This window comes from Crotalus tigris, unplaced genomic scaffold (assembly GCF_016545835.1).
Source record: "Crotalus tigris isolate CLP2741 ecotype Arizona unplaced genomic scaffold, ASM1654583v1 scf7180000017721.692284, whole genome shotgun sequence".
Lineage (NCBI taxonomy): Eukaryota > Metazoa > Chordata > Lepidosauria > Squamata > Viperidae > Crotalus > Crotalus tigris.
In genome coordinates this window covers 360,575-372,626 of record NW_024096590.1, presented here as the reverse complement: position 1 = coordinate 372,626, position 12,052 = coordinate 360,575, and the positions used below count along the sequence as shown (strand labels likewise).

Genomic DNA, 12,052 nt, shown 5'->3' with positions numbered 1-12,052 from the left:
TTGCTTGATGGAATAGATTTCACTAGGAATCTATTGAAAAAGCTTAGCAGACCTTTTTGGAGAAGAAATCCTTTATAAAGAAGAGAACTATGACGTAGTGCCATCCTCAGATTTTGGTGGGCATTGCTTCTCTGCCACTGGCTAGTTTGGACCACCCTTTTATTATGGTTAACAGTCACAGTCGGTGGAGGGATAATATCACTAAACGGGGCTGAGTCAGAATGTCCAGAGTTTCCCCCCCCCAAAAAAAAACCCCAGAAGGAAGTTTCTCATTTTATTTACCTATTTATTTATAGCCTGACTTTATAATTTTTACAAATAATTCAAAGCAGCAAACAAATCCAAAGTATCTTCCTCCTCCTGTTTTCCCCATGGCAACAACCCTTTGAGGTGAATTGGGCTGAAAGAGAGAGGGGCCGGTCCAATTTGGTAGTCTTAATTTCTGCAAATTCTGCAAAATACTCTCGTGAGGCTGCAGGGGGCCTCCTTCGGTCTTTTTTGACTGGCTTCAAATGTTTGCGGTGCTTTTCCAAAAGGCAACTGGACTCTCTTGGGGTTTTTTTTTTCTTGAAGATGTTTCTGTTCTCAAGCTTCTTGGATGAGAAGCAAAATGTTTTCAAAAGAAAAAAAAAACCAGGAAAGTCCAGTTGCCTTTTGGAAAAGCACCTTTGGAACGACATTGCCTTTCATTCTGGGTTTTGAAATAACTTAATTTCTGTCCCTTATAATGCTAATTGATTTCTGCCTTTCTCCCGCTACAACCATTGAGACGAGGAGTCTAAAATAGGGACATACTTCCTTTTCCCATTATTTTAAAAAAAAGTATCTTCCTTGACTGTGGTTGAATGTGTAAGATTCCCTAGTTAGTAAATCAGCAAACTGAGATGAGAGGTTCGGCATAGCCATCTGCAGGGTTTTGCCACTGGGCTCATAAGGAAGCAACGTTTAAAACCCCTTCTCTTCATCTGCAGTGTAAAATGGGGCTGCCTATAATTCTGTCCCTCCTGCTTGGGCTTTTTGGTATTTTTGCTTGTGACTCAGCCCATCTGGGGCAGGGATGGTTGAGTGGGTGAGCTTTGATAGCTCCATAAAATGACTCCCTTTTGGGAACTGGAGCACGTTTGCTGAGGAGAGAAAGGGATTATTGCCTGCCTCTCTCCTCACCAGGATGCCCTTGCAGCAAAGAAACTTCCCCCACCGAAGCCAAAACGATCCCAGAAAGCTGGGGAGCGACTTGTCAATTCCCGCAAGAAATTGCGCAAGGAAGATGGCGTGAAGTCCAACGAAGCCCTCATGAAACAACTGAAACAGGTACAGCTATTTTGGATTTTGCTTGGCTGACAGGCTGAGTCAAAACCAAGTGTGTTAGTGTGTTCCGTGAAAAAGACCACAACAGTCTTAACCAGATACGCAGGGCTTTTATTTTTCTGACCATGGTCACGTGGGTTTTTTTTCTGCAAGAATTTGTGTCGTTAATATTTGAATACATTGAATATACAATATTGAACGTTGGATATCCCAGTCTTATTAATCCTGGGAATAAATTAATTTGGGAATGGTATATTTTCCCCTTTTCTTTCTATTCCACTGCACAGAGTAAAGCTATCCTCCTAAACTCACGTGCACCTCCAATTTTTCCTCATGTTTTAAATCCATTTTATGAATCTAGTAAAACAGGTCAATTATTTTCTGGCTTTTCATTTAGAGCTGATTTTTGGTTAGTCAGAAAACAAAAATAAGTGGACCAATACAGTTGAGGTCATTTTACAAATCATGTTTGTTTTTCATTGAAAACTCATAAATTATATCTCCAAATGTCTGAAGCTATTTTCCCTCATTAATTTACCTTTAATAAACAAGAAAACATTTTGTGCTAGAGTAGAATGCCTGTAGCTTCTTTCAGCACAATGAGGGTTGTACACACTTTCCTCTCATGGTTTTTAAGCCTTGAAAATTTAAATCTGATTTTAGGAATGATCTCCTACTTTTTGAAAGTCAACTCCTAAATGTGAGATATTGATGCTGATACATTGCCATTTCATTCAAAGACTTTTAATTGAAATAATACATTTAGCAATTCTCATCTGTTACCACAGAGGCAGTTTTAATCCATATCTCTACTTTAGTATAATATAAATATATACTTTAGTCATCATGAAAGATGGGGGACTAATTCAGAAGAGGAAAACCATTTTTTTTTTGAAAGACTTGTGAGGTATTTACTACACCGAACTGTTTCCTTTCAGCTAGCAAAACTGCTTGTATTCAGATTATTTTTTTTCCCTTACCATAACTGATTACTGCAAAGAAATAATTGCAGTATCTCTCCAATCCAACTGGCTTCCTTATATGGGTAGACCTTGCTTAACAACTGCCCTTTTAATGACCATTCAAAGTTATGACAATGCTGCAAAAGTAACTTCACAATCAGCCCTTGCATTTATGAGCATTACAAGATTCCTGCAGTTGCATGATTGCTGTTTGCTTGCTTCATAACTAGCTTCCAACAGGCAAAATCAATGTAGAAGCCGGCAGTAAAATTATAAGTCATAGTCAAGTGATGTCTTGCTTATTAACCGGTGGTGACTTAATAACCTAATGAGAAATGACTTAAGTCCACTACAGTCACATAATACTTGCTTAGCAACTGCATCACTTAGTGACAGAGTTGTGGGCCCCAATTGTGATTTGCTAAGCAAGGGCTACTTTAGATGGGAACTTTTCTTAAAGAATACTTAGTGTTCAGATGCATTCTGATTAAATTATGGTGATTTAATTTTTTTAATTACATGCTTCAACAATATTGTAATTATATTACAATGTATACAATGAATTTAAAAATATTCATTTTAAATACTCATTAAAATCATCATGGTATTATTGAATGGATAGCATATATTTAGTAATAGTAATAGTAGTAAAGTTGGAAGGGACCTTGGAGGTCATCATATATAAGACATATGAAAAAGAAAAGGGCATTTATAAGATGAGGAATGAAACAGGAAATTGAAGCTTATGGTATTTCCATTTGTTATTCATTCCTCCCTAGATTTTTTTGGAGGAATTATAAAGTACTAAGCATAAATTGCTTTTTGTTAGAGCAGGCTATGCACAAATATGCACAAGCAAAGAAATTGAAAATCAGTAGAGTTTCAGGGGCAGATTATTTTCTTATAGAATAAGATGAGGCAGAAGTAGATAAATTGCTTCTTAAATGTGAAAACTTTTGCCACACAAAGTATTTGAATGTTCCAGTTTGTTTTAATGAAACCTATATTATTGTAAATTCTAAAATCAGAAAAAATCCATAAATGTTGGGCTAATTGCAAAATCAAATTGGTATACGGATTCTTTCCAATTAATGAATTCCAAAAGTAGCAGTTTTCCTGTTCAGCCAGGATTTTATTTGTCATATACAAGGAGTTGATAATTCTGCGCATCAAATTTATAGCTCTTTTGACTGAAAATAAATCAATACACATTTTTCATTCCTTCCAGATTTTCTTTTCATACAGATTTCTAAGTGTGGCCCATAATTTTATATTCTTTTTTGAAAAATGAAAAGAAATATGTCTCAACCTTATTTGTAGAAGAATGTTCTGCAACAGGACACTCTCCTTTTCTGTCTGTTTTGTGCAGATACATGCTAGGAAGTTGTTTTGTTCCTGGATGCCCTATTGGTGCTTATTCATAGCCTTGAATCTTCCATATCTCAGTAAAATAGATTTTGTATCCTTTTCTGAGTATAATATTAGGAGTTCAGAAGCAGCACAAACAAGTCCTAATTCAGCTGCATCAACACACACTGCCTTAGAAAAGACCTGAGCTGGTTGGGTTAGTCCAGGGGTCTTCAAACTTGGCCCTTTTATGATTTGTGGACTTCAACTGCCAGAATTCCTCAGCCAAGCACGTTGGCTGAGGAATTCTGGGAGTTGAAGTCCACAAGTCATAAAAGGACCAAGTTTGAAGACCCCTGGGTTAGTCTTATGTAGCTTCTTGTTGCCTTCAGCAAAATCTCACCAGATGTGGATGCTATAAAGACAGAGAAATATCTTTTCAAAAACCATGCAGAAACTATGTAACCTCAAGTTTTTCCTGTTAAAGTCAAGGGAGAATAGGCCTCAATTCAACCTTCAGGGCCTGTGAAATCATATTGTTCTTTTTCATTCATATCAGAGAATTCCTTTAATATGGTCTGCAGGATGTGTCGGCATATGAAGAAGCCTTGGTTTGATTCAGTTCTTTTCTCCTCAGGAACTCTCTTTGTTGCCTCTGATGGAACCAGTAATCACCGCCAATTTCAACCTCTTCCCTCCCTTTGGAAGCAGTCCAATCAATGGCAAGAGCCAGTTGAAAGGCACGTTTGGCAATGCAGCCTTGGACAGCATCCCGGATTACTACTCCCAGCTGCTCACCAAAGTAAGGCCAGCTGTGTGGCATCTTCTTCTTTTTAGCTAACTCAATACAGAAAAAGAAAGAAAAAAAGAAAGAAAACATATAATTATAATAAAAAGAGGGAATTAGCTGAGAAAAAGGGAAAATTGGTACAAAACATTCTATAGATGCTATACAACTCAACCAACAATTGCTAAGATGGATAAATCCTGTAACAAGAACTGTTGGAAATGCTACCACAAAGAAGGAAAGTTTTTAGGATCTAGTACAACTTGCCTCAGCCAGCTCGCCACTGTCAACTTGCCACTGCTAAGTTGCCACAGGACACCTGTACATGGCCAATTGGCCACAGGGACAACTCGCTGTGGGTAGCCAGAGGGAGAGTGAGGCAAGCGAGAGCCCGCAGGTGGGCAGAGTGTAGAGGGTGCGATGAAAGGATGGACTGTGTGGGAGAGCCGAGTGAGCAAGTGAACGGATGGGCAGATCACACCATCTTCGTGGAAGATGCCAGGGGGAGGCAGCGGTTGGGGTGGGGAGGTGGGGGCATTGCTCAGAACATGTCTTCTCAGCAGTTCAATTTCTCGCCATTATAGAAGTCAGAAACAAAGCATCCGGTGGCATCTTACAGGTTTATTTACTGTGGCATAATGTTTGAGGGTTCCTCTTTCCCAGAATGGTTGTTTCACAATTGGCTTTCATCCCTGGTGGCCCTTGTGCCTCTGGCTGCCACCACCTCCCTGCCACCTGCTCCGACCATGCTCTGCCCACCCACCCACTCGCCTGCTAATCCCTCTGGCCGCCCACCCAATCCATCATCTTGCCACACCCTGTGCGCATTGCCCACCTGCTTGCTTGCCTGCCTCACCCTGCGCGGTCCACTCATCTGCTCGCTTGCCCTCCATGTGCTCTGCTCAGCCACCCTCAGTGAATTATCACCATAGTGAGTTAGCTGTACAAAGGTGTCCTGTGGCGAATTGACTGTGGCAAGCTGTGGTGAGCTGGTGCATTCGGAAGTTTTTACATCTATATACGGTGGTACTGGAAAGAAGCACACCAAAACGATCTGAAAATAAAATTTAAATTAAAACTACAAATATTTTTTTAGGTTTGATCTCAGAGAATATGAATGAAATATATCATAATTTATTAAAAATACCTGCTGACAGCAGCAGCAAGAATCAATCTGGCGCAACATTTGAGAAAAAAACCTTGCCGTCAACATAGGATTGGGAGACTAAAATTGAAGAATATGTAGCAGTGGAGAAAAAAAAATGACAGAAATAAACTAAATTTAAGCAGAAATGGATCTCATACTGTATATAGCATGTCACACAGCATGGCAAGCTTCTTAGTATATGATTTTTAAAGAAAAGGAACTGTTTAAATAATAATAGTAGCAACAAAATGATCTAAACAGAAATCAGTAATAATGTCCAGAGTAAAATATACAAATATTTAAGTAGCAATTAGTAGCATTTGCCATGTGCTGGAGCTGATGGCTCAGTAATTTTTTAAATGAATTAAGTTTATCTATAGACAGTTAACAAAACAATCTTTAATCTTAAAATGATTTTTTAAAAAAAAAATAGAAGCGCAAACTAAAATTACTAACTAGTTCTGCCTAATAATTATGAACTTTCGGTAGGTATTTGATCTGTTCTATAATCCAAGATTCTTCCTGTTTGTCAATAAAGGAAAATTGGTAGCCCTTCAGATGTGCCACACTGAAGTCACTTTGTCATTGGCTATAGTTTATTTTTTTCCTTAATGTTTTATTGATTTTTTAAAATTACAATCTTTAGTGCTTATTAAACAACATGTTGTTTGAATTCACATATTTAACATTAACTTCTTCAATATAAATCTGTTCAGTACTGTACAATCCAGTATTTTTTCCCTGATCCTCCTTTCTTCCCCATATTTTTTCTATTTCCCCCTCATTACACAGTTCCAATTCTTGTTACTATTGATGCATACAAAGTTAGATATAAACATCCTCATCATATTTTACTAATATAACAATAATATCAATTCATAAATCAATATCCTGTTTTTCATGTTCTTATTAAGGTTTAATTTCCCATCAGTATCTTTGACAGTTACGATTTTCTCAATGTTAATTACATTTAGCTAACAATTTTTATCCATGCCAGCGATCCTCTTATTTTCATATTTCCCATATCAAAACAAAAAGAAAAAAATGCTATTTTAATTTTAACTCATGTCTTTCGTTCGAAAAGTCTAATTATATCTAAGGGTCATCCGTTCTTTTAATCATATTCAAACAAATATTTAAACATGTAATGCCCCCTCTAATAGGTCAAATCTTCTGTTTTTTTAAATCTAACTCTCGCTTTCTTTCTTTGCCAAGTAGCTTTCCAAGCCAAAGCAGTTAAATTGCCCAGGAATTTTCTATTTTTGTAAAAGTTGCTTGGCATGAGGAAGGCAATTTAGATGGGGTATTTTTGGTTGGGAATTCTACCCATTTATATTCATTAAGCAACTCCCACTTTCCTTCTCCCTCAATTCCTCCATTTTTTGTCTCCCAAGTTGTAATATTTCCCCTGACATCTCTATATTCCATTTTTTTTTAAAGTCTTCTTCCTTATTATCAGGTGATTTTTCACCTAAGGGGTAAAGCATCTTTTCCATTTTTTGTTGTTATGGCTAAGTTTTGCAATATTTTATATGTATATGGTAGTTTATATTTCCCTTCTTTTATCTCTTCCGTCTCTAGGTCCATTTCCTATGCTTCGTCTTCTGATTTCTGGTTTATTTGTTCATACTTTGTAGTCGTCGTCTGGGAATTTTCTAGGTGCAGATTTCGTTTGGAGATTTGCTCATTTATATTATCTAAATTGTATTTAGTCTCATTATGGTTTCTTTTTGTGTCCTCTTTATGTGCAACCATTGTTTGGTGAATTAGTTGTAGCATAGAGTATATTTCCTTCTGAAAGGCATTTGTTTTTTCCTGAGGCATCATTTCTGGAGATCCTCTGGGATCACCAATCTTCATAAGAGTAGAACCAGTCCTAAAAGTAATATTTTATAGTAATCTTTTGTCTCACGTGTCCAAGAATTGTTCATCAGGCAAGGTTGTAACCCACAATGTTCAAAGTGTTCAAAATGTTCAACCACCCTGAAAACAGCTCAGAAGTCTCTCCTAGTCAGATGCAGTGAAAAGTCAAATTTTTCTTTCTCTCCCAGTAGTTATTGAGATTAAAAGTTCAAGCTCAGTAAGTGTTTATAGTCCAAGAAGGTCAGGTTGATGCCAAAATATTTTCCTATATTGCCAGCTGTTCTCCATTGAGCTAGGAGTCGCCAAGCAGCCAGGAAGTTAGTTATAGTGCTATACTCAAATCTACCACTAGATGTCATTCAAAATTCTTTTTCCACTCTTAACACAAAGGATTAATTTCTTATATATTTCACCTTAATGTTTTTTTTCTTCAAAGAGAAAACCTTAACAAGTTCTCAAATTTATCAAAGTTGTAGCTTTATATTACTTCCACTTCAATATTATGTATTTCTGTCCCCCATAAAAAAATTAAAACGCCGCTTCCGTTCACGTTCAGAGGTTTTAGCTTCTTGGGAGCCTTTCCCAGGAAATTCAGTTGTAAAATAGTAAATAAAGGATCAATGTCCTCACCCAGTTCCAAACATGCTGTTTACAATCTGCTAATTGGTGCTTTTTCTTCTTCAATTGTCAGCAACTAATGGCTGGCCATTGGAATGTAACCAGCCTTTCCTCTGCCGATTTGGAGGGCTTTCCTCCGATCGAATGGAAAGACCGCCATCTCTCTGTGATCGACGAGGCACTCCTCCTTCTTCATCACCTCTTTGAGGCAACTTTAGGCTCTTTTAGGGCCCCCAGCAGGGTGAAATCGGGCACTGAAGGCAGAGCAAAACCGGAAGTTGGCTATAGTTTAGTTTTTTCCCTAAATTTCTAATGTGATCTTGGGAAGGTCAGAGAAAAGAAAGGAATACTGTTTTACTTTTGTTGTGCTACGCTTAAGTAAATCAGTGCAGAGAAGGCCTGCATGTGTTTCCATTCAGGGGTAAATGCAATACAATCCTGCTCAATAACAATTTAATAGAAAAAGTTTTTTTTCAAGGCAGGGCATAGAGTGGCAGACCAGGCTTCCAGAGAACGGTTGTCGGCAAAGATCATTCTTAACAGTTCAATCATCTTTTAAAATGGGTTCATTTCTTTGCATTACTTATATGCTTCTCCACCACAATTTTGGGGCAGCTCAAACAGTAAAAGAAAGAATGTAAATGCAGCAGGTGATGGAGTGGTCTGTCAGATCTGTGCAGCTTTGGAAATGAAGGGGGCAGGGGGGGGAACAGGTGGTGGATTGTGGTGGGTGTTGATTCCTATGTTCTCTGTCTAGAACAACTTGAGCAACCCTCCAACACCACCTTCCTCACTGCCCCCCACACCCCCACCCTCTGTGCAGCAGAAGCTGGTGAATGGCGTCCTGTCTTCTGAGGAGCTGACCGGGCAGTCCAAAGAGCCAGAGCTACCCCATGAGCTTGAAGGACAGAAGGGTAAGAGCTATTGCTGAGCAGGATCTTAATGTTATAGTCTAAAACAGGGGTAGGTAACTTTGGCTCTTTTATGACTCGTGGACTTCAACTTCCAGAATTCCTGAGCCAGCATGGTTCAGCTTGGGAACCTCTCCCTTTCCCCTCAGCATGGCTGGCTCAGGAATTCTGGGAGTTGAAGTCCACGAGTCATAAAAGAGCCAAGGTTGCCTACCCCTGATCTAAAATATTCAGGGAGGCTCTTGAATGCTGTAGCATAGTGGATATTCAGCATGTGTTGTGTTCTGTATCTGGTGGGATAACCCCAGGAGCTTCTGATCTTAGTGTTTGTAGAGGAGGAAAAGAGGGAATTAAAAAAATGGTTCAGTAGAAGGTGCTGTGATTCAAAAAGATGTATCTTAGCAGTGAAATGCATTATAAGCAATACAGGTAAATCCTCAACTTACTACCACAATCGAGCCCCAAATTTTCATTGCTGAGCCAAGTCATTTGTTAAGTGAGTCTTGCCCCATTTTACAAGTTTTCTTGCCACAGTTGTTAAGTGAATCATTGCAGCTGATTAGTTAGTAACACAGTTGTGAAGTGAATCTGGTTTACTCCATTGATTTTAGCCATCAGAAGGTTGCATAAAGCGATCACATGATCCTGGGACACTGCAACTGTCATAAATTCATGCCAGTTGCCAAGCATTTGAATTTTGCTCACCTGACCACGGGGATGCTGCAACAGACGTAAATATGAGAACCGATCATAAGTCACTTTTTTCAATGCCCTTGTAACTTCAGATGGTCACTGAACGAATGTCGAGGACTACCCGTAGAGCAAACATTTAAGGCAAAGTTGCAGATATGGAGAAGGCAAAGGGGAAGAGCTTTGAGGAGGTCTCTGGAAATGATTTTATATGGGTTGAGCCCTGAGAAAAGTTGCAAATAAAGAGTATTTATAAATTGCTATTTTCAGTTTTTTTAATACACAGTTTATTCACATCTTCTGAGGATCCTTCACTTATTTTTTAATTATATTTTATAAGAAATTTTAAAAGGGAATTTAAAAAAAACGATAAAGGGTGGCCAAGAGGAAAATAGAAAATAATTGCAAATTTTTGAAACATAAATGGTGGTTTATCTCTTCTTGGTTATAGAGTGGCATTTTGCCAGGTACTACTGTATCACTGAAAAGACCTATTCCTTGCTTGCCATTGACCTCTTCTTTGCCAAGAATTGGGGGAATTTATAGAAAAAAAGCCTCCCGGTGTATATTAGTGCGGAATCAGTCTGTGGATTCTCATGCTGTAGACATGGTTACTGGCAATCCTGCAGCATCTGATCTTTGATCTTTTCTTTCTTATTCCATGTGTGCAGATGCTCCCCCTGTGGAAGTGAAAAGCTTAGATCTACTTGCAGCTCTGCCTACCCCACCACACAATCAGACTGAGGACGTCAGGTGAGAACAGAAGTCTGATTGAACAGAAACACAAAAGTCAAACTGTTTTAGTTGTGTGCCATCCAAAATGTTTCCCAACCCGGTTTCCTTCAGATGTGTGGGTCATTAATTCACACCATCCCCAACTAGTGTAACAAAGTCCATACATCTGGGGGGGGGGTATGAAATCAGGAGATATTGCTGAGTTGATAGGAAGCAAATGAGACCTGGTACGTAATCTTTTGAACTTGGAAAATATAAAGCTTCTTTTGGGAAGTGTTAGCCTTTTTTGTCTGGGCGTAGTTGGGCGTCCCTTGCTGATTTACTGCATTTCATCCAATTCCCTATCAGTAGGTCCAGTTCTACATCCTGCCAACCTCTAACTCTGAAACTGGCAAGATAAGTTGGTATTCACCAGCACTCCCATAATGCCCTAAATCACTTTCACAAAAATCAGGCAGGAGCAGAAGCATCCTAAATTGTATAACCATTCTCCATGATCTCTGCAGGATGGAGAGTGATGAGGAAAGTGACTGCCCTGACACCATTGTCCCAGCATCGTCTCCAGAGAGCGTCTTGGGAGAAGAGATACCACGCTTCCCGTTGCTGGTTGGAGCCAAGTCTGAAGTGGAGGAGTGCCCCATGTCCCCTGTCATCCCCATAATTCCAAAGGCCAGCATCCCAGGTTCGTGAAAAGTAATGACTTGTATGGAAGGTAACCCATCAGCTAGAACAATGGTTCTCAACCTGTGGTCTGTGAACTCCCGGAGGGCTGCGAAGTTACAAGGAGGTCTGCAAGGACGTGAAGAAATGCTATGGTTTAAATCTTGGGGGTCCACGGCCACAATAAAAGGCTGAGAAACACTGAGCTAGAATCATCTTTAATTCTTGTTGCATCTGCATTTCCCAGACGAGAAGTACACTGTAATGCAAACTGTTTTAATCTAAAAAGATTCTAAATATTATATACCTGATGACAATATACCAATGTCGGTAATGACCACAATAAACTGTTGCATTATACACATTATAAATGTAACAATAAGAATTCCAGTTTGGCATTAGACATAAACTCTAAACACATCTCAAGATAGCCATGTCTTCAGTAGGTTATGAAAGTGGGAGCCACCTGGGAGTGGGAGATGACAAGGTATTCTAGAACAAGGGTCCCCAGCCCCCAGGCCACAGACTGGTACTGGGTTCGTGGCCCATTGGGAATCGGGCCACGTAAGTGGCAGGTGAGTGTGCAAAGCTTCATTTGTGCATGCACAGAAGCTATGTTGCATGCAGAAACCATCCCCTACCCACAGCTGCCACTGCCGCCGGTCCATGGAGCCAGAAAGGCTGGGGACCGCTGTTCTAGAGGAGAGGCACGTCTGTGATCTTTCCCACAATGTCCCATTATAGATGGAGAACTTCAGCAGACATTCTATAGTTGCTCAGATGGGTAGGCAGAACCTAGCTTGAAAAAAATAGTACATTAGACTGCCGGGCCCTTGAGAGAGTAAGGAATAATCAACGTTTTTGAACTGCACTCAGAAACATACTAGTAATCAGTGCAGCTCCTGTAGCAGTGAGTAGTGTTAAATGATAGTAATGCGACAACTCTGTAGGCATCCAGAGCATTGCATCATATATACTAATTGGAAGTTTCTGGGTTGTCTTTATACTGTCCTGTGTAAAGTGA

General features: G+C 39.3%; 1 protein-coding gene across 12 annotated transcripts in view; it reads left to right on the top strand.

Moving 5' to 3' along the window:
- KMT2D (lysine methyltransferase 2D) overlaps positions 1-12,052 on the top strand; it is a 125,594-nt gene that overhangs the window by 96,481 nt on the left and 17,061 nt on the right. For 11 of the 12 annotated variants that reach the window (XM_039338846.1, XM_039338843.1, XM_039338842.1 and 8 more), the window contains 5 exons: positions 1,168-1,311; positions 4,255-4,419; positions 8,790-8,946; positions 10,305-10,386; positions 10,875-11,050. In XM_039338846.1, coding sequence (XP_039194780.1) covers positions 1,168-1,311; positions 4,255-4,419; positions 8,790-8,946; positions 10,305-10,386; positions 10,875-11,050 — 724 coding nt within the window. The remainder of the gene's footprint in view (positions 1-1,167; positions 1,312-4,254; positions 4,420-8,789; positions 8,947-10,304; positions 10,387-10,874; positions 11,051-12,052) is intronic. The other variant, XM_039338847.1, reaches the window with a different exon arrangement.